The sequence below is a fragment of the Hyperolius riggenbachi genome, chromosome 6 (genome assembly GCF_040937935.1).
Source record: "Hyperolius riggenbachi isolate aHypRig1 chromosome 6, aHypRig1.pri, whole genome shotgun sequence".
NCBI classification, from domain to species: Eukaryota; Metazoa; Chordata; class Amphibia; order Anura; family Hyperoliidae; genus Hyperolius; species Hyperolius riggenbachi.
In genome coordinates this window covers 307,831,728-307,858,090 of record NC_090651.1, presented here as the reverse complement: position 1 = coordinate 307,858,090, position 26,363 = coordinate 307,831,728, and the positions used below count along the sequence as shown (strand labels likewise).

The window sequence follows — 26,363 nt, the reverse complement described above, 5'->3', positions numbered from 1 at the left end:
GGCAGCATGGCAGCCACCATAAAACAACGATTCCGCAGCTCTACTTAAAGGGCAACTGTAGAGAAGAATATGGAGGGTGCCATATTAATTTCCTTTTAAACAATACCAGTTTTCTGGCAGCCCTGCTGATTTATTTGGCTGAATCACACCAGAAACAAGCATGCAGATAATCTTGTCAGATCTGACAAAAATGTCAGAAAAATCTGATCTGCATATGCTTGTTTAGGGTCTATGGCTGAAAAGTATTAAAGGCAGAGGATCAACAGGACAGCCAGGCAAATAAATATGGCAGCCTCCATATCCCTCTTGCTTCAGTTGTCCTTTGCACACACAGTCACACACTAGACAGGAACACACTAGATGACACTTGGCCAAGGTAGTGCACTGTTCTCACCTGCCAGAAGTTGCTCCCTTGCACGCCATGCATCAGCCCTATGCACAGCAACAGATGCATCACTAGCCTATAGACTAGTAACCCATCTGTACAGCACTCAGCCCTGGATCCGTTTCCAATCCCTGCAAGTCACAGTACTTGGGCATGTGAAATAATAAAATCAGTGTTGATATTCTAGCTGTTCAGTTACCAATAGATCAAAAAAAAAAAAAAAAAAAAAAAAAAAAAGAGTCACTTCCTGATCACTTTTATTAAATTAGCCAGACTCCTTCCTAAATTAGTTTGTCCATCAAACTGCCAAGATTGAAACAGTAGGAAAAAACCCACAAACTTTCAAAAAGTACAGAGTGGTCCTATTCACCAATCTGTGCAGCGTTTCAGCAGTGACGCCAAGCAACAGACTACTTATCCCTGTGACATTTGGCGGGCAGGAATGCTGAATAAGAGGATCCATTGTCACAAACCTCTAGAATACGTTACTGCAAAATCAAAATGCAAATTAGCAGTGGCCTCGGATACTTCAAATGCCAGCCTAATAAATTCCTTCCACAAAGCCATCTTTATCATGGCATAAACAGATTTCCCTGGCTGAAACGCCTGCACCTCATGACTTTAGTGCCACAGGATTGGGACAGCCGGGGACAAATGTCTGCTAACTGGAGCAGATTTTCTGTTATGTGAGAAGAAAATGGAACTTGCTTAGTTTTCCTCCACAAGGCTTGAAGTAAATGATGCTGCCAAGCTGCAGAGACTTCTGAGGAGAAATAGTAATGCAAGCAGCAACAGCGTCACCATAAACACAATAGACTCTAATTCACAAAGGCATCTCCAGTGGGGAGATCATTATTGTTACGCATTTATAGAATGCTGACATTTCCTGTTAGGTTGTGTTCACACTTGAGCTGAGAAATTACTTTTTGGCCGTTCTCCACTCATTGCAAAACTGACAGTGAATGGCTCCTATTTTATATATTTTAGCCACTCACACTTGTCAGCCTGCAATGGATTGGTGAGATCCACTGCGGTAAGCGGAGCGCACTTCTGTGCAGTCCGTGATCAGGGTCGGTCCACACTTATGTTGCAGATCGGAATGAGTTTTAAACAGATCAGTTATTCTAAATGTTGTGCTTTTGCAGCATATGTTTCTAGTTCGTTTAAACATGTCAAAAACATGTCCTTCCTTCCTGTGTTTCTATTGGCTAAAGGAGGTCCACAAAGATGACACTGAGGGGAGGAGCAGGCAGTAGGCAATCCACTTTAGCATCAGTTTTGCGTGCAGAAGTTCTCTGTGTAGAGGGAGATCCGTTTTTGTGTTGCCTTTCGTTGTCTCTGCGGTATCTGGACTCCGTGATAATGTGGCAAATCCGGACACTCTGTTCAGTTTTCTAAACCGGAGGCCACGGATCTTTTTTTTGAAGTGTGTGAAGACGGACGCTATTTTTAACATTGGTATCCGTGGCTCAGTTTCTGTCCAGGGCAAAAAAAAAAAAAAAAACACACGAAGCCACGGATACAGTTTTGAAACAAGTGTGAACCGACCCTAATCGCAGGCAGATGGATGCGTTCCCTGTATGAATTCGGTGAATTGTATCGTTATTGGCCACCTTTAGCCATAAACCCAGAACAAGCATGCAAATCAGATGTTTGACTGAGGTTTGGCTGAATTAGCCACATGCTTATTTCAGGTGTGTGATTCACACACTACTGAGGCATGAAAGATCAGCAGGGCAGCCAGGCAACTGGCATTATTAAAGTGGACTGGGACTCTTGCAATTGACAGAAGGAAAACAGAGAGAAAAAGCACCCTGTATGTATTTAGAGAGAGCGCCTGTATATATCCCCTCATCTGTGCCTAATAACAAGTTATCATTTTAACTATCCCCTGTGTCACCTGACTGCCACAGCAGATAAGTCAATTTGAAAGCACAGGATGTTAACAATATGTCTGCTTCTGTGAAAGCAGGAAGTAGAAACCGTGCAGATTTATTGTAGGATTTTTACCAGCTGTAACAAAAATTGTTTGTTTGTTTTTTAAAAAAAGGACGCCATCGCAAAAATTTTAAAATTTAAAATACATGTAAACACATCCAAAGAAGAAGTAGTGCATTTCTTCCAGAGCAAAATTAGCCATACATTACTTTTCTCCTATGTTGCTGTCACTTACAGTAGTTAGTAGAAATTTGACAAAACCAACAGGTTTTGAACTAGCCCATCTCCTCATAGGGGATGCTCAGAGTTTTGTAAAGAAAAAAAAGGGGCGTAGTGAACGGCAGTCGCTGTCGCTCTGTCTAACTGCCAAAAAAGTGTGCAGCGAGCAGGGAGGCTGGCCAGCATCATTGTATAAATCCTTTTCAGGGAATGTCTTTATAAAAAAAAAGCCTTGCTGAGAATCCCCCATGAAGAGATGGACTAGTTCAAAACCTATTGCTCCTGTCAGATTTCTACTACTTACTGTAAGTGACAGCAACATAGGAGAAAAGTAATTTATGGCTCACTTTGCTCTGGGAAAAACATACTTCTTATTTGTATAGGTTTACATGCATTTTAAATGTTACACATTTTCACGATAGTGGTCCTTTAAAGGTTATTATGCTGTTGCCCATCTTGTAGAGCAGAGAGAAAGTTCTGAGTTCAGGTCAATATGGAAGCCTCCATATCTCTCTCACTTTATGTGTCCTTTTAAACACACACTACTACAGTATTTTAACAATCTAGGTTAAACAAACATGCTGTTAGGGTGAATACATATAAAGATTGCTAGGCAATGCTGAGCGCATGCAGTGATCACACGACCATAAGGACGGCTCTTGGAGAAAGTCAGTGGGGAGAAGCTTAGCAGAAAGAGGGAACAACATCATGACACTAACTGGGTTCCAACCGACAGATGAAGACTTAATGGACTTCCCCTGTACTCCTACGCTGCTACATATTGCCACAGGATTAAGTGATGCCTTTGCTGCAGAACGAATCATCTCTCCTATTGCCTCCAAGTCCCTGAGTCAGAAATCAGAACATCATCAGCTAGTGAGAGTACAGGCTGTGCTGTAGCAGAAGGGCAGGCTGCTGCCTGCTTGTCCTGACACTGCAATAAACCTAATTCCTCAGTATAAATGCCTGGAGGCACTCTTTATTTTCTACAAACATGAACTACTCACACCGCAACAGTCAAACATCTACTGATTAGCCAAGAAAAATGATGTTTATGGAAACGGCAAACGTAACGTGGAACATAATCCTTTATGTATCCTCCAGCAGACTTCACTAGCTGCTAAGGGCTCATTCACACTATGTGCTGCGCTGTCAAGTATTGACGCACTGCACAGTGTGCGATCCACATGGCAACAGGAAAGTCCATAGACTTTCATGTTACCATTCACAGTACAGCTGTGCGTTCCCATGCACTGCGATGTAATGTGTCAGGGAACATTGTAACACATGCCGCACACCTTTCCTGATGGGTTCTACTGTATACGGCTGCCAACGTTTGCGCTTTAACGTAGCACGATGTGCATTCCATGCGATGGCAGCGCATGCACGAAACCATGTTTGTGCATGCGTTCTGTAGTGTGAATGAGCCCTAAAGATCAATCATTGCACAATATTAATGCTAACCCTCCTATAAGCGCAGAGCCTTAAGGTGGGTACACACGTCAGATAAAAGTCTTTTGAAAATGAAAGATCACAGACCAATTTTACCCCCTTCCATGTAGTATGAGAGCCATACCTACACAGTCTATTCAATGGAGCTGAACTCCCCATCAGATAAAAATCTTTGCAAGATGCTGCACACATGCAACAGATCAGTATCTGCAAAAGATCTGTTCCTGCAAAAGATCCATTTCAGCAAAATGCATTCATAGTCTATGAGATCTGCAGATCCTCATACACACCTTGTTTAACAGACATTCATCTGCAGATCAGACAATTATCTGCCGATCTGAAGATCCAACCTGGTGGATCTGATCTGCAGATGAATGTCTGTTAAACAAGGTGTGTATGGTGTTCTGCAGATATCATAGACTATGAATGCAATTTGTAGGAATGGATTTTTTGCAGGAACAGATCTTTTGCAGATACTGATCTGTTGCATATGTACGGGCATCTTTGTGTGCAGCATCTTGCAAAGATTTTATCTGATTGGGAGTTCAGCTCCATAGCATAGACTGTGTAGGTATGGCTCTCATACTACATGGAAGGGGGTAAAATTGGTCTGTGATCTTTCATTTTCCAAAGGCTTTTATCTGACGTGTGTACCCACCTTTACACCAGGATTCAAAAAGCTCAAAAGGCAGCATGTTTGCAGTAAATCGTCATCAGTGTTATTGTGCAGGTCATGGGTTTGCATCTCCTTGTTGCCAACATACAGGATGCTTCTCATTTCCTCTTCCCTTGCAATACCATGCAAGTTATGCAGGATAGCAGCAGAATACCCCCCCAATTGATGGGGGTCTACTTGTCTGGAGATATTGCTTTTATATTTGTTAGAAATGTAATTACTGTAGTGATGGGTTGCAATTTCGACTGATCCAGTTAGACAACAACCAACCAATCAGCAGCTTGTTAATTAACCAGCAGCCAGACGTCTTGTTTGGGGGAATTTAAAACCAGTTATGGGTCAGTGGAGATGCATTTGATATTTGAGATACAGGTCACTGAGGTAACAGAAAAGAAAACCCAACAAGCCGACTTTAATTCCTCCCCCTGCCCATTCCTAAGCCTTCCTGCTGGTCAGTCATGTGACAGGTCATGTGACGGGTGGCTTCAGTGCTCAACTCATTTTACTTTCACTTTTGTCTTCACCAGCCTTATCTCTGGAACTGCCGGCTGTTTGAACAATTATTCACCATATGCTAGTTTCTATTGCACAAGTTTGTGACAGGGTTGTATTGAAATAAAGCAGGCTGCTTGTTTTATTTTATGACAACACAAGTAGCTTGGCTGAAGTGCTGATCCTCTCACTATTATATACTCATGTGAATACTTGTATTTAAGCGGACCTGAACTCAGAACTTCCTCTCTGCTCTCAAAGATACACAACAGCATAATAACCTTAAAAGAAAAACATGGCTTTGTAACAGCGGATACAAATCATGCAATACATCTTCAGGGTTTCTACTTCCTGCTTTCATGAAAGAAGACATATTAACATCCTGTCTTCACCACTTAGCTCTCTGCCATGGCTGGCAGCTGACACAGCCGAAGGATCAAATTATAAGTTGTGCTTAGTCACAGATGCGGTGGAATTAGACAGGCTATACTCTCTAAATACATACAGGGTGCATTTCTATACGATTTCCTTCTGGCCCTTGCGAGAGTTGAGGTCCATTTAAGCCAGCTATTTTCAAAGTATGATAGCCAGATGATCAACACAGCAACCAGGAAAACTAGCACTACTGAATGAGAACTTCAGGAAGTGTCATCCGATCAGACATGAAATAGAAAGAATATTTTTCTCCTGACTCATCTCCTGCAATGCATGCAGCATCTGATTATCCCTGTTGGTGAAATGCACACTGGGCATGTCGGCCATAATGCCATTATTCTGATCCTGTTTGGTAAGGATAATCTCTCTGCAGATTCATTAACACCGCGACAAACACAATACAATAAATCTTTTGAAAATTATAAAATCAGGGATTACTAGAAAGACTGTGGCGTAAACACAGATTATTATTACGAAACAATTGTTTTTATTAAACAGTGAAGTCCATTGTAAACAGATTACATTATCACAATTAGAAAAAAAGAATAAAGCCAGAAAGCATCAGGAAACCATGGAATGCTTCCTGACAGAATACCTTTACTTCCTGTCTCAGCGACTTTACAGAAGTAGAGAGGGGAAAAACAAAAATATCTGACAAGTGCGATTTTTCTGCAACAAACACAATTGCTAACTTCCAGCTAGAGCAATATCCTGCCTCTATCTGGCCAGCAGACGCCAGTCAGCCAATCAGGTGCACTGTCATACACCCTTTGCCTGCTGTACCATACCTAGCAGGAATTACATAGCATTCAGGTGAGAGGCTTCGGTTGGAAGTCCGATTTTTCACAAGCATCAGGTTAGTGTTGGGTAATAAGGTCCTCCTAGGCTGGAAGTCTGGGCTGAGCAAAATCTCTGTCTCGAATCCACCCCTCATCTTCAAGTAATCACAAGTGTAATTTGATCTCTCAGCTATGTCAGCACAGAGGCAGTCCTCAGCAGACAGCTAATTTGAAAACACAAGATGTTAACCCCTTATCTGCTTCCATAAAAGCAGGAAGTAGACACTGCAGATTATTGCAGGAGTTCTGTAAGCTGTAACAAAATATAATGTTCTTCTTTAAAAGGTTATTAAGCTGGGTCTACACGTAGCGATCCGGCGGCTCGATTAGCTGCCGGATCGCCGCTGTCGCATCCCCGTGCGTACCTGCTCGCGTTGGATTCGATCCCCCCTCGTCCCCGCCTATCTTCCGCTCGATTCCCTGCCATTGTCCGCTCGTGGTGAACGAGCAGGGAATCGGCGGCAGCGAGATCGGACCTGTCGGATCTTATCAATGGAGCCGCATCAACGGCTCGATTGATAAGACACATCGCCCCGTGTAGACGGGGCTTTATACGGTTATCTTTTAGAGCAGGGAGGAAGCTCTGAGTTCAGGCCCACTTTAAAGTACACCTGAACTGAGAGGGATATGGCGGCTGCCAGATGTATTTCCTGTTAAACAACACCAGCCCTGCTGATCTTTCTGGCATATGTAGTGTCCTAATCACAAACCTAAATCAAGCATGTGGCAAATCCAGCCAGTAGGAGACGGATCATGTGGCAGCACGCTGCAGAGTTTGCAGCTACTTCCGTCAGACCGGATCACCATAGTGTGCAAGTCCCCAAAGACTTACATGGTCCTTGCAACCAGCAGCGGCGGAATAGGGGATTGCAATACAATTAAACACAGTAAGTGTAAGAAAGGGGCCTTAAAGGGATACTTAGGAAAAAAAACAAAACTTTTTGCAGCCCCCTGCAGTCATCCTGTGCCTGCGCCATCCTTATACTATCTTCCAGCAGCAACACCCTCAAAAGTGATCAATCGGAGGCTACTGCGCATGCACAGCCCCAAGCTGTGCGCATCCTGATCACGGTCCCATCGTCGGGAGCATTCTGCGCATGCATGGGACACGATGAGAAGGTGCGTGGTCAGGCAGCTTAGAGGGTGTCGCCAGCTGGAGGGTCTCTGAAGGACGGCGTGGGCACTGGATGACTGCAGGGGACTGTAAGAAGCCCCAGGTAAGGGTTTTTTTTAATTTTTTTTATACAGGCTTTAGATTTCCTCCAGCGAGCAGTAAAATACCCGGAATAATTTTGACAATACTTTTTCACCTACTATTTGGTATTTTATCAACTGCAGGGCACTGAAAAAAAAAGTTATTTTAAACAGGGGGCCATATGACATTCACTTCTTCGCCTGAGTTTTCTTCTAGGAGATACATTTTTTCATCTTCAATTAAAAATAATTTACCAGCATTTTTCCACAAAAAAAAAAAAAAAAAAAAAAAAAAGTACCAAAAAGTAGGTGAAAAAGTAATATAAAAATAATTTTGATAATTTTCTTGCTTTCTAAAACTATCACCTAGGAGAAAACTCAGGCCAAAAAGTGAATTGCATATGTGCTAGAAGGTGAAGAATTATCTACTAGGAGAGAACATGAATTGAATCAGGGCCACTGTATTTTCCCAGGCAGTTGTGATCCCCTTTCCTCCGGCTACAAGAAGCTAAACTTCCTCGGAGTGCATTTTTTTTCAACCCCTCCAACTTGAACCTTTCAGAACACCCAGAAGAGGAATATTCACTTCCCATGGTCATGTCTTCCCACAGTGAATCATCTCAGTGGGGAGAAAATACTGTGTGTCACTTTCTGGCAGAAGTAAGAAGGAATGCTTGGGAAGGATGTAGACAGGAAGTGCAAGGAGCCGCCTTGCCTCCTAATACAAGAACTACTTCTGAGTGTACAACTAAAAGAGAACAAATGCTGCCAGATTATAATCGGGAAAATGTGATGAGCATTAGTGTTCAGTAAGAAGACATATGACCACTTTATGTAACAATGATTACAAGCTTACTAAGAGGGGTGTATTAATAGCGTGACTTCCATTAATAAATTGATGTAACCAGTTACAGCGACAAGTCATTTTTTAACATTATTAAAATATTACCCTTTTTCTCCTGAGGAGCAGCTCACAGCTTATAGCTGGCCATAGACATGGGAGGGAGTACAGTGGGGTCCGTTTCATCCTAATGCCTGGTACACGCAATGAGATTTTCTGGTAAATTTACTGCCAGATCAATTATTTTTAACAAGTCCAATCTCATTTCCAAATCGATTTTCCATAGACGTGAATGGAAAATGTATCGGAAATCAGATATGTTGGAAATAATCAATCTGACAGTAAATCTGTCAGACAATTGTATCATGTGTACCTAGCATTACATGCAGCACTGCTGGCTGTAGCCACTCACCACTGGCCTGCCCAGCCACGTGCACTATATCTAAATAGTAAAGATAAACAGACGTTTAGTGCTGGTGCATTCAGTATATGCCCATTCGGAACAAGCTGATCTGAACTGGAATCTCCGTGCATACGCACCGCGGCAGGGGGGAGTTAACTCATCCTTGTCACCTCGCCCTCCATGTCGCGTGCCAGCTCTCACCTACTTCCTTGTGGAGGGAAGGTCTAAACTTTAATATGCTGAATGCACCAGCACTCAGGGCTGTGGAGTGGGTACAAAAATAATCCGACTATTTATTGAAACCACCGACTCCAGGTACCCAAAATTACTCCAGCTTCTCGACTCTGTAGCCCTGCCAGCACTACAGGCAATCTCCACACAAGTAATCAAACAATATCCATCGCTAATGATATTACTGCCAGTGATGATACAGGGGAGTTTGAACAGCTTGCTGCTTTAACTCCCATCTACACTGTGCCTACAGCACAGCTGGTCAGTGCCAAGTAATGCATTAGTCTCTTGATATCACACGGCGTTACTACCGCGCTCCTGATCGAGCGAGTCGGCCTGAGATTTTCCAGCATGCCCCATCAATACATGCGCCTAATTTCTGCCTTAAATTGGTCGCATCATTGATCAGGCATGCTCTTCGCCGCACAGATTTTCATCCAATTCGATTATAATTATTTTTGAATCGGATGGTCGATCAAGTCGCCTGATGTATGTAGCACCTTCAGCTTTGACTGAGAGATAAATAAATTTGACACAAGCTTCACACCCCCTGCCATCCACATTTTCCACTGGAGTAACATACGGCTAGGAGTTGCATATAAAAACTAAAAGATCCAATCTGCTACAGCTTATCTGTGCTAAAAGCTTATTACCAAAATAAATAAATAAATAAATAAAAAAAAAAAAAAAAAAAAAAAAAGACAAAACTAACGTTTCCGAGAACACGAAAAAAAAAGACCAAAACAACAAAAAAGGAAACAAAAAACAAAACTTGACAGTAGCAGGAGTGACAGCTTTTCTGCAGCACAACAGCTAAACTCAAACAGCATTTTCTCCTGCTTTCTACCTGAAAAGCCCTCCTTAACCACTTTATCCACCACTACAGTATATCTACGTCCTCTGTGACTTAATGTAAGCCACGAGGACGTAGATACAAGGCCCCGTTTCCACAAGCCCCGCACGTCCTACGAGATGCTTGGCGCCACTTCTTATTCTGCGAGTACGCAGCCGAATCCCCGAAGCCGTGTAATGTTGGCTGAATCGCTATGACAAGCGATTCGGACGGTGGCAGTATTATCCTCTGGCAGTTTCCCTGCACGATTTGCCTGCGGGGAAACTCTGCGGATTCGTCCCGATTTCCACTCTAGTGGAAACGGGCCGTTAGTTTTGTAGCTGAAGCACAGCTGTGAATGATTTAGCTTGCTCCAATGCACACCTTCAGCCCTATCTGCTGCAGCACTAATTTGTGAAAGGGAATATATGTTCCCTGAGCCAATAAGATTGATTTTTATTATTAAAAATGCTTTTTTTCCTCAATTCATAGTAAAAATTACACACTGTAGCATTACTTCAGAATCAAATATCCTCACCAAAAAATTGCGACAGGAACATAATTAAGTTTTGTGAGAAACAGTAGAAATAGCCATGCAAAATTTGTGTTTTTTATCTACAGTAGCGGTTTTGATTTTTACACTGGAATTGGCTAAACTGAGAAATAATATGTTCTTTCTATCTCATTCCTCTTTATCCCATTAAGATGCACAAAAAACAAAATAAGGGGGAAACAAGGTCTGGATGCAAAGAGGGAAGCCTTTGGATCCTGCAGAGGCTTCCAATGTTGTGTTCCAGACCACTGTCGCCACTTGCAGACCCCCTAAAGAAATCCAGCAAGAGCTTGTCAGATTTCTGGACCGTGGTCCTCTTTATGCACAAGTGCAGCCGTACAGCACCTGCACAAGTGCAACCGTGCCTGCGCAGTAAGCCAGAGCGGCTCTGTTCTACTGCACATGTACAGCATGGCTGTGTTCCTGCATAAAGAGGAGCGCGGTTGTGATCTTCAGAAGGGTCCCATGTAGTTGTGTTCTTCAGGTAAGTATCAGGTTCGACTCCCACTGTATGTTTGATAGATACTGTAATGCTGGGTACACAAGTTACGATTTTCCACTCGATTTTCCCACCCGACAGTTTTTTCCGCTCGGAAGTAATATCGGACATGAGGGAATTTATCAAATCGGATGCATCTATCGTACGGAAAATCGTAACGTGTGTTCCCAGCATAATAGGTTCTCCTTATATGGCATATCTTGGCCTCTGCTTATCACTCACAATCAAAATTAGCATATTCATGACCCGTGGAAAATCTACAACATTTTGAGATCAAACAGCATTTTCCTAGCATTAAATATTCGGGTTCACTTTAAAGTTAGAAAATTTGTTGCAGCAATTTGTTGCGAGGTGCTGTAGGTAATCTCTACACATCAGGGCTAATTGGAAGCAGAATGCTTGTTGTTAGAAGCAGCGGTTACCAAGCTTTAGATGTTTCCTCTAGTTGACCCGGGTTTGAGAAGCAGTCCCTGCTAATACAAGTTTGTACTAACAGCTAGTGCAGTGACCCATGTCACTCCGTTTTAAAGAAAACACCTGATAATCATTATTGTGCACTGGGTTAATTAGTTAACATTGATTGTCAAGCCCCCACCCCTTAGGCCAGAACTTGGTCCTCCAAGCCAATATGCAGCATGCTTGGGTCTAGGAGTCTGTGGAGACTGAGGGGAGGGCAGTAAGGGATTTATCATGGCAGTGGGAGCAAAGGAGGTGAAGAAGGGAGATATTTTAGTGGTGGCTGGCAGGGAATGCTTATGAGGCCTAGTTCACATTATTAATCGCAAGCGGTGAGCGATTTAGTAAAGCGCTTGTGTAGTGATAAGCACATTTTTTTGCAGTCAATCAGGAAGTGAACTCTTTGACCTGGAACTCAATCTCTTTAAATGTTATAAAAATCACTCACAAAATCACTTTTTCAAGCACTTTGCGATTTTCCTACACCTTCCATTGAAGCACAAACGCTCAAGAAATGGTGCAGGACCCATGTTTGGCGATTGGAAAGAGAGCTCATCGCTCATGTGAAAAGACTTACATTGAGAATCATTGCACAAGCACTTTTAAAAATCGCCAGTGCTTACAAAAAAGAAATTGAGAACACTCAGTGTGAACAGGCCCTGAGAGTGGGGAAAAAGGTGATTAGGGGAGGACAACAGGAGTGAGCGCAGCACTTGCGTGGATGGTAAACAATTGTGTCGGCAGCTGTACATTCACTTGAATGGACATCGCGTAACTGATGAGTACTGCGGCCATCATTTACCGCTGTGTACATGTCTATGTGAACCAGCCTGAGTCGCATCTCGCGAAGTGTGCAAGTCTCCATAGACAAGCATGGCCCTCACAGAGGGGATGTGGTGCAGAAGAGTAATGCGGGGCAATGCAGCACAAAGGGGCTTTAATGTTGACCAGAGGAACCTGGCAGGTCTGAAATTTGTCACTGGATATTCTTCTTGAACATTCAAGATAACATGAGCAGCAGAAGCATATATTTCATCTAGCAAACTATTTAAACTGCGTTCATAAAAAGTGTCAGACATCCGTACTGTACTCTAAATGTGAAGTTTGAAGGTGCCGCATATTATGTTTGTAGGCGAATTCAGTGCAGCAACAACTTAAAGAGAAACTCCAACCAAGAATTGAACTTTATCCCAATCAGTAGCTGATACCCCCTTTTACATGGGAAATCTTTTCCTCTTCACAAACGGATCATCAGGGGGCGCTGTATGACTGATATTGTGGTGAAACCCCTCCCACAAGAAACTGAGGACCGTGGTACTCCTGGCAGTTTCCTGTCTGTGAACCTTGTTGCATTGAGGGAAATAGCTTTTTACAGCGGTTTTCAACAGCCAAAAAAGCATGCAGCAGCTACATCACCTGCCAACAGTCAAAATGTCACCATGTAATAAATGTCAGGATGTAAATCAGGGATTTAAAAGTTTTTACAATGGGCACTCACTGACTAAATCATTTATACATTATTGTAAAAATGAAGCACTTTTTTATTACATTATTTTCACTGGAGTTACTCTTTAATACATTTCAAGGACAACACACTCTCAACCAATATCTGTTACTTGAGAAGAGTCATTTGGCTGTTGTGGTGGTCTGGAGTACAGGAAATAGCCAAAAGGCTTGTGGGGAACAGAAGGAAATGCTGTCTCTGGTGTCAGCAAAACATGGCCAGAAGATTGCCCTGCAACCCAGTCAGCATTTCCAAGTGGCATAACAAAATCAAACAAAACAAAAAAAGAAGGAAAATTCTGCAGCACTGAACCTATTCAGTAACCAGGAAGTGCAAAAGTAATATGAAGTAATAATAGTTGCTGTATTCCCTCTTCCCCAGGGCCTCTTAACTAGGGACAGCCAAAGAGCAGCAAATCATTAGAGTTGATGTAGATTTTAGGTGAATATATGCAGTTTGAAAATAAACCAATCAAATTCTACTACTGTGGCATCTGACCAGGGCTGTAAGAGTTGGAGTCGAAGCAATATTGGGTACCTGAAGTCAGAGTTGGAGGTTTCATAAACTGAGGAGTCGGATGATTTTTGTACCGACTCCACAGCCCTGCATCTGACTGGTCAATTTTTAACAGGGCTGTGGAGTCGGTACAAAAATCATCCAACTCTTCAGTGAGTGGCGGCATAAGCCAACTGTCGAACTACCCAGTTAACCCTGGCACCCCTGCCCTTTTTCAAATGAGAACTTCCATTTAGTCAAAGTCTATCAAAATTACGGTCACAGAGCCATGTTGGGGCATCGAATTATAATAGTAATTTAGTGTAAGGCCACATGTGCTTATCAATTTTATTTTTCTGAATGATTTTTGACCACTGATCAAATCAGCCGGTGATTTATTGCTCCAGCATATCTGACCGATTCAATTTTAATCAATTTTGCACAATTTAGTAATCAAAAAAAAAAAAAAAATTATAGTTAGGGTAGGAGTTTGTGGTTTGATGACCCTTAGCCTTGCCCTGCATTGAGCAGTACAATGCTAGCGGTTCAGACAATGTCCAATAGAGTTTTTCCAATAGCGATGGTCATATCTACAACTCATGGAGAAGCATGCGATTTCAGAGACTTGCATATCTATCATCTGACCAAACTGATCACATGCTTCTCCAGGCATTCTCCTAGACATGACCATCACTATTTGTCATGCGGTGTCAGAAGTGCTCACTATCCGCAAATTCGAAAAGGGTAGGGAATGGGTAGATTTGGCATTTGGCAGCAATCAACCTGTGTATGGCTAGCTTTGTTCAAATAGGAGAGTTGGACAGATGGGTACACAGAGTTTAAAAATTTGTAGAGCTAATAACTTGAGGGACAAGGGAGCAAACATGAGTTCCCAAATCAATGACAATTCATGGCGTTCTCTTCAGGGCTGTGAAGTCAGAGGCGAGGAGTCCAAGTCCTTTTGGGTACCTGGAGTCGGGGGGGGGGGGTTCATAAAATGAGGAGCCGGAGTCAGATAATTTTTGTACCAACTCCACAGCCCTGTTAAGCATGGAAGACCCGGTAGACTAAGGAGACAGAGTCAAGGAGTCGGAGCATTTTTTTGGGCACCTGGAGTCAGAGGTTTCATATACGGAGGAGTTGGGTGATTTTTTGTGCATCAACTCCACAGCACTGGTTTTCTTTTATGTTAGGCGGCACAATATTATATAATCACGAAAAACAAGCAATTAACTTGTCATTACTGCGTTTAGCTGTTTTCTATCTGGGGAGCACCTGGGCCAACAAGCACAATCCAGTCAGCTCATGCCTCCGGATCCTGACAAGGTTCACCCTATGCTATGCCAATAACCTGCTCACTCATTTTCTGAATCACTACGGATTGCTTTGTAATGCTGTTTATTTTAAGCAGCCTCAGGGTACACTATGCAAGTGTTATTAAGTCTGCATTAGCCGCACAGCTGCACCTTTTTAACTTGAGTAATTGGAAACGGTAAAAAAAAGGTCATTTGTATCACTGAGCTGCAAGGCAAACTTATCAATAGCATGTGAAGGGAGCATGAAAATACATCTGCTGGGCTGCCTCTATTATGTACATTGTTTTCCTGGAATGCTTACAATGGATAATGCTGGTCCTCACCAGGCATGAGGCACATCAAACACCTGAGAAGTAGAGGTCAGATTACATAACGCAGAAGCCTCTGTTTTGTAATCAATCATGTTTGTATATGAGCCCACCTTCAATAACACAACAACAACATATGATGCGCAGATACTGAACAATTTATAACGTAAATAAATGTAAATATGAGTAATATGGACCTGCCTGTTGGATCACCCGGGGGGGGGGGGGGGGGGGGGGGGCAGGGGTCCGGTGGTGAAATAGCTACAAGTACAGTACCCAGTGGGGTTGGAAATGAGTCAGCTGTTCTGATGGCACTGCCCATGTAACCATTTTGTATGATTTTAATGATGATTCCATAAAGAGGTTTTCAGTTACTATATCACTCTTGGAGGAGTGCAGATGTCTTGTTGTATTAGCTGCACATTCATGCAAGGAATATACACAACCTAGCACATCTCGAACCATCACTAAATGGACTACTAAAAAGGCAAGTTGGAGTCATGCTGCTGACAACAAATTCTGATTGTACCACCTGTGTGACTCGAAAGGTTCATTAGACTAGGCTATATTTTTCAGCGTTTGCACATTTAGCAAAACCTGAGCCCACTGCAGCCTTAGCTTTCTTCTTCTGGCTGGCAGAAAACCCAGGGTGATTCAACATGCTGTGTACTCACAGTGGTTAAATTAGTTAGTGTAGCCCACCAACATCTTAAACCGTTCTGACCATTCCTGAGATCTCTCTCATCGATAAGGCATTTCCAGTCCTCAGAACCACTGCTCACTGATACTTTCTGCACCACAGGGTGAACTCTAGAAACTCTTGTGAATGAGAATCCAAAGAGATCAGCAGTCACACAAATATTTAAATATGCTTGCCTAGCACAAAACAAGTCAAAAATCAGGGAAAACATTTTTTTCCGCATTCAGCTGTGTAATGTCAATGTTATCTGAAGGTCCTGATGCAGTGTTCTCCCCAGGCTCTTTTTAGTTTTGGTGACCACCCGGCTGTCGTCGGCTCACCTGCTCCTATGCTGTAATCAGAGTTGCTCACAGAAGCACCTGCCCTGCATTCTCATCTCGTCCCACCCGGCTACTTTTTCATGCCACCCGGCTGGAAAAAATTTCTGGGGAGAACACTGTGATGCATATCTTCCATTACATGAAGCCTTGCAGTGCTGCTGCATGAATATGATCACATACAGATGACCCACATAGAGTGCTTAGTAAGAGTACATATCTTATGCTTTTCCTACTACCTATTGTCAGTGACAGCAACATAAGACAAAAGTTTATGGCTCATCTTACTCTAAAAGAAACATACTTATTTGTATGTGTTAACATGTATTTTAAATTTGACGATATTCGCGATAGTAATCCTTTAACGGAAACCTGAAGCAAGGGAAATTATTTAAAATAAACACATGATGTAGCTGCAAATGAATACTACATACTAACCTCACCGTTAGTTCCTCTCTGAACCTCACCATTTTCTTCTTACAGTGATCCCTTCCAGTTCTGACAATATTTTGTCAGAACTGAAATATACCAGTTGCTGACAGTTATATAACAGCAGCTGTCTCAGCTACACCTGAATGTGCAAGGTAATGTCCATGTTTCCCTATGGCTCAAGTGGGTGATATTACAGTTTAACAGTGTGCTGACCAGGAAGCTGTTATGGCGATATGGCCATTTTTTAAAAACAGAGGACGTAAAAATCCATTGATCACAGTGGACAAATGGGACACCCGAGAGGAGAAAGATTGATAAGTACACTACACAGGAGGCAAGTATGACCTGTGTATGGTTATTTCGACTTTTTATTTTTAGTTCAGGTTCTCTTTAAAGCGGATCCGAGATGAAAAACTACCTATAACAAGTAACTTGTGTATATATGTTACCTAAAGTTTAGATAGTTTACAGCAAATCTAGCTGCACACAGCTTTATCAGAATATGATTGATTATTCCTGTGATACAATGACAGCAGCCATGTTGTTTGTAAATATTACACAGAGGCAGGCTTATCTGTATCTTGAGTAAATAAACATATTTCTCCCCTCCTCCTCCCCTCTGAAATCTCTGGCTAGTAATACCCCCCCTCCTCCTGGCCAGACTGAGCTCCCATGAGGCCTTGCTACTGTCTGAAAGTGCCTTGGCTCTCTGAAAACCTGTGGGCGTGGCTTGTGTAATTTATAGGGAATTAGAGTATTAAAACAAAAACAAAAAAGTATTTGGCTTGAGGAATGCCCTATAAACAATAGGAAAGGAACACAATTATGCAATGAGTAAAAGTTCATCTCGGATCCACTTTAAGCAGTAAAAAAGGAACATTCTTGCCCAAGAGGACAGCAAGAAAAAAAAATACATACATAAAAAGACAATACTGTACAATCATGATAGTCAAAGTACTTAAACACCAGATGACGTATGGGTAGATAGAGAGATCTGTTGCCTGCCCATACACCGCAGGTCGATTCCCAATCAATTTCATACTGAAATTGATCTGGAATTGGCCTTGTGATGCCGCATCCGACCGCTTCACCAGCCCGACGTCCCGCTAATTGTTAATGCGCCCCCCCAGTGCACTATTACCTGTCAGTGTCTGCTGCTGCCTCCAGGCTCCTCCATCCATACACCCGCCCCACATGGATGGACAAAGGACAGATCTCAAAGCCAGCGGCAAACACGGTCAGGTAATCACAGTGCACTGGCACTGGAGGTGGGGTGGACACACACACACACACACACACACAGTCAGGTGTTTCTTTGCGTTAGTACCGTTACCGCCGCTCACCCGACCGACCACGACACCTTGCAGCATGTCCAACCAATTCATGCAACCAATTTCAAAATTTGGTTACATCGTCGATCGGGCATGCACTTGGCGGCACCAATTTTCCCACAATTCGATAATTGAATCGGATGTTCTATTTTACCAGACCATGAAAGTATTATCCATAGTCTTTATATGCATTTATTATATAAATTACTGTGGAAGGGTAGGAGTTGTGTTAAACGCTGAGGAGGTGCAGAAACCAGAAATCATCTTTAATTAGAAGGTAGAAATGTGGATATTTTGCTATAATCCAGTTCACTTTGAACATCAAAGCTGCTCTTTAATCCCAATGCTGTATAATCCTAAAAATGGCAGCTATAAGTCGAACATGCCCAACATACTCAGTAACACACGGGTTTGGCTGCTTTCACAGTGGGACGTTACAGGGCGTTACGTTAAAGCAGCCTGTAACGCAGCCCACCGCACAGTAATGAAAAATCAATAGGCTGTAGACAGTGCCCACGTTGCGTTACATTGTAACGCTGCACCTCAAGATAACGTACTGCATGCAGTACATTATATGCGGCTAAGCTGTGTTAGACTGCTTGCACATGCTTAGTAATGTTGGGGAGGGGAAAGCGGCCAGGCACATGGCTAATTAATATTCACTGCACGGTGTGATGTGCAGTGTTTACTTCCTGGAGCGGCCGCTCTGTGCGGCGATTGACTGGCGGCACCACGTGATGCCGCATGCGTCCAAGAGTACACATCACGGACGCCAGAGTGAGCTGCACAACGTGGCTCAGTCTGACGTCCACATCCAGCACCACCAGGCGTTGCGTTAGGGGCACGTTATGCTACCATAACGTCCCCTAAAATGCAATGTCCAGGTGGCAAAGAAGCCTTTCATTGATACTACAAATACCAGAATTCACACTAACCATACAAATACAGATACATAACTAGTGCTATTAAAGGTGTACCCCAACATTGTTGACAATGTTGTAATCGAGTCACAGATTGCTTGACTGGGCAACCAACCAATAAAGGCGTGTAGAGAAGTTTCCGTCTGCTCTCTGATATCCTGGATTTTACACTGGTTCACAGTCACTCTCTCATAAGAACAGCCCGAAAAATAGACTGTGGCCCTAAGCCACCTAGTGGGAGGGTATACAATGCAGAGAAGACACGATCAAATACTCAGCTCTTTTCTGTAATCGGCACTGTTACTGGCCTGAGGAAGTGGAAATTCAGCCCCACGAAATGTGTTACCAGCGTTTTACAAATAAGTTTTTTGCAGATCATTTGATCTGAGGTAAGCCACCTCATATTTTAGAGTATTTTATCTACATCTGGACGCCTCTTTAGGGCCCTTTTCCACTAGTTGCTTTGGTAAATGGATCGCAGCAGTTCTGACTAATCGCAATAATGTGTAAATTGCGTTGCTCATTTCCCACTCCTGCGAGTCATTTTTCCGAATCGCAATTGTTGGGCTGCACGAGTCTCGCCAGGATCGCCGTCCGTTCCCATCAGCTTATTACAGTCTTGGGTAGTGGAAATTGTGGGCGATTCCACTTCCCAGTGGAAAAGGGCCCTCACCCCTCTTGCAGTCCCCAAAGAAAGTCTGCTCAAAAGATACTAAGTGACATATCTCCACAGTGATCATTCATAAACAGGCAACTGAAATAAACTCCATCAACCATTCTGAGCAACAGTAAAGTGTAACTGAAAGGCATGAAATAAAAAAATCAATTCTTTATTTATATCCGGTGAACAAATAACGATGCTAACCAAGGCAATCCAAAAGTTAATAAAAAAAAAAAAAAAAAAAAAAAATCACTCTTACTTTCCTTCTCCATAAAACATCATCATTCTCCAGTTTCCCTGGCTCTTCTTTGGTACATATGCCCCACAAAGGAAGTTGCAGGGCATGCTGGGTTTTTTCTGTTGGTCTTCTTTACCTTCCCCTCAGACATACTGTAACAAATGCAGCCTCATTGGCTGAAGCCTCTTTCCCTCCTGTGTTCCTATCTGATTAGCCAATATTTATCATGCTGAGACAATGCACTTTCTACTGCAGAGCTTGGTGGGAGTCTCTGAAGAAGGCAGGAGGGCGAGCAATTATACACAGAGTAAGGGGAGGAAATGATGTCAGGATTGGCTTCAAGATTGATATAGTCAAAATGGAAAATCCTAAGAACCATTTTCTCTTTTTTTACTATAGAAAAATCACTAAAATCAAAAAATCGACAGTCTAATACATACGTTATGCAAGTATATACTTCTGTGTTTTTTGTTTGTTTTTTTTTGCTGGGAATACACAGATTTACTGTCCTATTTTACAATTTGATCTTCATTTTTCTGAACAATTTCTCACAGAAGTGAATGGAAATCGATCAAAAAATTGATCAGACCTGTCGGAAACTAACTATCTAACCATCTTTCTGCCAAAAAATCTTAATGTGTATTCCAAGCATGAGATAATATGGCTGACAGCTCTAATGCTGGGTACACACGTTGCGTTCCCGCATCGAATGCGCCACTCGATTCCCGACGATTTGATTATTTCCGAGCGCATTTGGATGATTTTTAGGTCGAATGCCAAGTATGGCAAATCGACCTAACTATCCATCTAAACGCGAATCGGACATGTCGGAAATAAACAAATCGACGGGAATAGAGCGGCGCATCGATGGGAATCGAGTGCAGGAACGCACTGTGTGTACCCAGCATAAGTCTGTACGTACTGGTAGATACGGCCTTACATGACTGCTGTCCAAGTCTAGACAAGCCACATCAGGCAATGATCATTAAATCTTATCTTCAGCTAAGTACACACACAGCTTACTGCGCTGAAGGGGGGACCCCCCAAAAAAAATCAATAACCCAGATTGGATTTTTTTCTCAGTCAATTTTAGTTCCTGTCCATGCATAAAGCAGGTCTCTGGAGTGTTAGCTCAGATTTTAATTTGGCTGATAAGTAGCATAAATGAGGTTGTGCAATGTCATTTTAAAAAGGAGCTTAAAGGGTTACTCTAGTTACAGAAATGTGTCAGCAAAAATGAAATCTAATGGGCTTAGAACTTATTTCAGTACATTTAGAAATTTTTATGGTCAAAATTGTTGCCCAAAAGTCCTCTTTTCTCATGTGCAACCCTGATGGATGCTGGCAATACAAATTATTTTTAAACCTAGAACAAATGAGGCATTAAATATTGATTGTACTACTAAAATCTTGTGCAAATAATTGCAGATAACTACAAGCAGATGAAACTAGAGTCTCTATGAAATAAAAGCCGTCCTGCATCACCCAATCCGGATGATAAGAAACAACAGGGAGAAATGATCTAAGCAACATATACAGAGCATCAATATCAAACAGAATGATAAAACCAAGTGCACAGGGGGAGATGTGCTACCATTCATTCATCATCAACATATAATCGATCAGTCGTTTCTGATTGCCTGAGATTTGGAAGTAAATTATGCTGCTGAGCGATCTGATCTTTATTAGGAGGAACTGTAGTGAAAATAACAATGCAAAAAATTGCTTTTTGTTTACAATATTCATTTATAGATTAGTCAGCCAGTGTCTGGCCATTGTAAAATCTTTCCTCTCTCTGATTTACATTCTGAAATATATCACCAGTGGTGACATCTTTAGTTCTGACAGGTGATCTGTACGGAACATTCGCCACTGAGTTCTATGCACAGAGTAGGAGAATACTTGCTTGGCAGTTGGAAAAAGCAGTTATTTCCCACAACGCAATGAGGTTCACATACAGGAAACTGTCAGGACCTTGGTCATAACAACACACTGTGTGTGTGTGTGTGTGTGTGTGTGTGTGTGTGTGTGTGTGTGTGTGTGTGTGTGTGTGTGTGTGTGTGTGTGTGTGTGTGTGTGTGTGTGTGTGTGTGTGGTATTTCACCTCAATATCAGATCCACAAACCACGAGAAAAAGGTAAAGATTCCTTATGGGAAAGGGGTTATCAGCTATCGATTGGGATGAAGTGCAATCCTTGGTTAAAGTGCCTCATTAAGTTCACTGAATGGACCACAGCGGACATGTCAGCATGTCTGAACGGATCCTTTGCTTGACGTGTCTAGTGTCCAATGCGGTAATGGAACACTTAAGTCCATATATACGACATGTCCAATGCAATGGACACAACCATGAAACTCAACAAGAAGGTGGTGCCCTTGACAGTATACAATTTGTGGTAGACCAGGTAAATGACTAACATTTTCATCTGGTCCACCAACTTCATCGCTTCAGTAATGTAGTACCAAGCAATGGTATTACTCATTTACTGCTGTAGCCCAAAACCCCTACATGTGCTTTCCCTGGCATTGCTCGAAGACTGGGCACTCCTGCTTCAATTAAATATTGAACATGAATGCCCTAGTTTTTAAATAAGATTTTCTTATATTGAGGTTATCAAAACGTATGTCCAATCCGTTAAAAGTGTCTAATGGTGCATGCCTGGCTTTGAAAATAAATCAGTCAGTCAACATTTGGCACATCATATTTAAGTGACCCAAGTACCTTGACCTAACAAATTAAAAAATGAACCTCCCAATAAGGTAGGTTTGTAATACAGAGTGCTGTTGGGGGGCGAGCCGTCATTACTTACCAAGGAGGAGGGGGGCAGAGGTGCGCTATCCCAAGTGTGCCATGTTCCCTAGAGAGCAACCACACTTTGAAGTTTATGACAGGGTTGCGACCACCTACCCGCCGCAATGATTGCCAATGATGTGACTACATCGCCCTGCAAATATTTTTTTGATGGCCCATAGGAAAGCACTGTATACGCAGACTGCAGACAGTATGCGTGAAGAAGCTGCATGCTGTTCGATTTTAAAACGCACATTGCAAATCAGAGAGCTGGGAATTACTATGCGCTGCAGATTTACATTGAGTGGGATTTTGTGTGCATTTTACTCTCCGAGACAAAACACATGCAATTCATACAAGTGTCCTCCCAGCCTTAGTGATGCCCAAAAATCTAATATGCAGTTTTCAGCACTAGTCTAGTTTAGGGGACCCTGCAGGAAACCTCATAAGGAAATTCCACTGACATGATTGTGTGAACAGCACCCTCTCAAACTTTTAGGTTTCATATCGGCTGTAGTAAACTCACACTACTATTCAGCGAATCACAACGCTTCGTGGTGTAGAGGGTGCTGTGATTGGAGAACCGTTCCCCATGAGGTTTCCTGCTGAGTCCCTGAAACTAGACCTACGGCCCAGTTTTCTGTGCAGAGACCAGTGGGTACAGCCATTAAACTGGCAACTGGTCTATCAGTTGCTAGACAACTGACTGACAGCTCAGGATCCTAATGATCCCCAACACATATCCATTTCCTGGTCAGCACATATTTGCATACCTAGTTAAAGGCTCATATACACGTGCAACTTAATGCACAACATGACCAACCACGCAACTTGTTGTTTACACAAGTATTCTGATCAACTAAATAACCAACTCATACTGTGTATGCCAACAAGTCTGCATTAAAAAAAACAAGTTGTTCAAACTACTTATACCCATGTGGCCAACCTGTATGATAGCTGGGAAGGTTGATCCTCTGATTAGATTGGGCAAATCACCTGTTATCAGTTGGACGTCTTGTCCTTTGCCAGCGTACACACGCCCAACTATCATCCAACAGACCAAGTTTAGATGATAGTTGGGTGGAATAGTTGCACGTGTCTACGAGCCTTAAAGGATACTAGATGTGGAATCACCTAGAGAAATGGTGGGAGCAGGCATACACTGTTACTTGCCCTGATGCTCTCCCAGTTCTGCTCTCTGCCCCACCAGGCTACCCAAATGCCCCTCCAGCAGCCTCTTCCGGGTCACCAGAGTCAGCCACTACTGCGAAGGCCGTGCTGCGCGTGGCCAACAGCGCGCACACTGCGTATGAGTACGACGTCAGACACGTGTGCAGTGCACTCCTGGCCACAGGCGGCGCTGTAGGACACACGCAGCACGGCGCAGTAGTGCCCAACTCCGGCGACCCAGAAGGGCATTTAGTTAAACTGCGGGGGCAGAGAGGAGAACAGGAGAAGCAGTAAGCATCAGGACAGGTAACAGTATATGCCTGCTCCCACCATTTCTCTAGGTTGTTTCACATGTGGTATCCTTTAAATTTCTGCTCATCCCAACAATCAATCAACAATCTGCTGCTGCTAAACACACCATCCTAGCAGCAAAGTGTCTAATTGCATGATTTATTTTAAAGATTCCTAGAGCTCTGTGCAGCGTATAATGAAATAGTCCTATTGCTACACAGATGTCAGATACTCATCACTCAGTGCAGAAGGGCTTGTTGGTCTCCTTTGGTCCCGTATACGTTAGTAGTGGTTCTGGGTGACCCTGAGCTGCTTGGGTATTCTGTCATCACCTAATCTGACTGATGAATAAAGGTAAGTTAATGAGAGACTCATTTTTCCAACTTGCATGCAAAGTGGATGTCACTTGGGAAGAGGTCAAACAGCAACAAAGTGCATTCCATTGGCTCAATTCCAAATTGCATACAAGCTGTAATTATTAGCATGTCACTGAACATATCGACTAATGACAGGTAATCTACTGGCCATACACTGTAAAAAGGTTATGCCCACCTAGACATTGAATTAAACAAAAATGCCTTATTAGGCAAAAAAAATCATGTTTTCCACCAGCACCATGGTTGACATTTTGCAATCAGCAATGATGGTTCTTAGTAATGTCGATCACAGTTGTATAGCGTATGGCCAGATTTAGATCCCTGAGTGGATCATCTGACATGATTGTCCTAGGAGTGAATCAATAGCCCTTTCAAACCACTGTACTGTAACATGTATGGCCAGCTTATGCCAGGTACACACCATACAATTTCCCATGAGATCGTCAGGTTAAATCGATTTTCAGCATGTCCGATCTGTTCCCGATCAGTAACGGGAATAATTTTCCGATCACTACTGCACAAAATTGATCCCATTATAAATCGGGCGCAAATCAGACATTATTATTTAGTATTTATATAGCGCCAATATCTTCCACAGCGTCGTACAAAGTATATAGTCTTGTCACTAACAGTCCCTATAGTCTTGTCACTAACTGTCCCTCAGAGGAGCTCACAATCTAATCCCTACCTTAGTCATATGGTATGCATCATGCAGTGCATGTATCACAGTCTAGGGCCAATTAATTTATCTGTATGTTTTTGGGATGTGGGAAGAAACCGGAGTGCCCAGAGGAATACCCACAGAGAAGCAAGGAGAACATACAAACGCCGTGCAGATAGTGCCCTGGCTGGGATACGAATCGGGGACCCAGTGCTGCAAGGCAAGCATGCTAACCACTAATAAATGTCAGAAAGTATTTACTCGACCCATTGATCTGACAGGAAATTGCATGGTGTGTGCCAGGCATTGGAGGCCCATCAGGCTGGAAATCCTCTGAACATATTGCTTAGGTAAGCACTTTATTACATGGACACAGCAAGATCGTACAATAAACACTGTCTGGACTACTAGCAGCTTCCACTCAGCACCTGTATCCACACTGCAGTGGTTCCATCTCCTACCATGCAGTGGCAGCTGCCTACCCCTCTGCAGTGAGGAGATGGAATGACCCAACACACGCTGCTTCCTATGCACAATAGTAACACTCCCCATCCCCCCTATACCCCATCACCAAGGAGCATCCTGTGCTCTCCCTGCTGACGTGCACATCCCAGTCAGGCCCGCTGGGCAGTAAAGGACCTCCAGTTATTCTAGTAATTCCATTTGTCAGGGAGAGACTCCCCCACCCTCTCCCAGGTGTAGCGTTCCAGGCAGTCCACTCACCGTACACGGCGTCTTCCATTGCTACAGAGGGGGGTGACGCTCGCTAGTCAGATAATAACGAAGCCCCGGCAGTAGGCGCCCCCTGATAACACCACAGCACAATAATCCCTCCTGCCCACCGTCCTCTCTAACCGGACAGCATTCATCAGCCGCTCACGGTCTCGCCTAAAGCCCGCCCCCTGCCTCCATAGCAGCCACACGCAGCTCCCACCCACGGCCGCTGAGCGACGGCCCCTTCCACCAATCCAGTCACGAAAAGGGCTTCGGGCTGGGTCGATTCTGGGCGGAGTCCTGGAGCCCCTTTGTTTCTAGGACGTCCGTTGGTCGCTGACGGACAAGCGGGTTCTCCTATCACAGACGTGCATTCCTTATCAGAGGGTGTGGCGGCGCCTGGAGGGAGGGGCGGCTGACCAATAGGGTTTCCTGATAGGAAGGAGAGCTGCAGCTAGCCCGAGGCTAGAGAAAGGAAATGCTGATGCCGTTTGTCACAAATATTTCGCTGTTGCAACTTTTTTTTTAGTTAGAGAACGAGCTGAAGACGTCACTGTACGTCGTGTGGTGGAATTCCAGCCGCAGATGTGTCTTGGCTGAAAGGGCAGCAAAATCCATTTCCTGCTAGCCCTGTTTCGAGCCATACACGTGTCCATCCATGATGACCCAAGATGGCAAGTGACTGGTCACTC

The 26,363-nt window shown here is 43.3% G+C and overlaps 1 protein-coding gene across 1 annotated transcript in view; it reads right to left on the bottom strand.

Annotated features, from left to right (window-relative positions):
* The window catches only part of CYTH2 (cytohesin 2), a 67,557-nt gene extending 41,664 nt beyond the window's left edge, over positions 1-25,893 (bottom strand). Inside the window, exon 1 of the mRNA XM_068241285.1 lies at positions 25,681-25,893. Coding sequence (XP_068097386.1) covers positions 25,681-25,699 — 19 coding nt within the window. The 5' untranslated portion in view covers positions 25,700-25,893. The remainder of the gene's footprint in view (positions 1-25,680) is intronic.
* Positions 25,894-26,363: the final 470 nt, after the last annotated feature.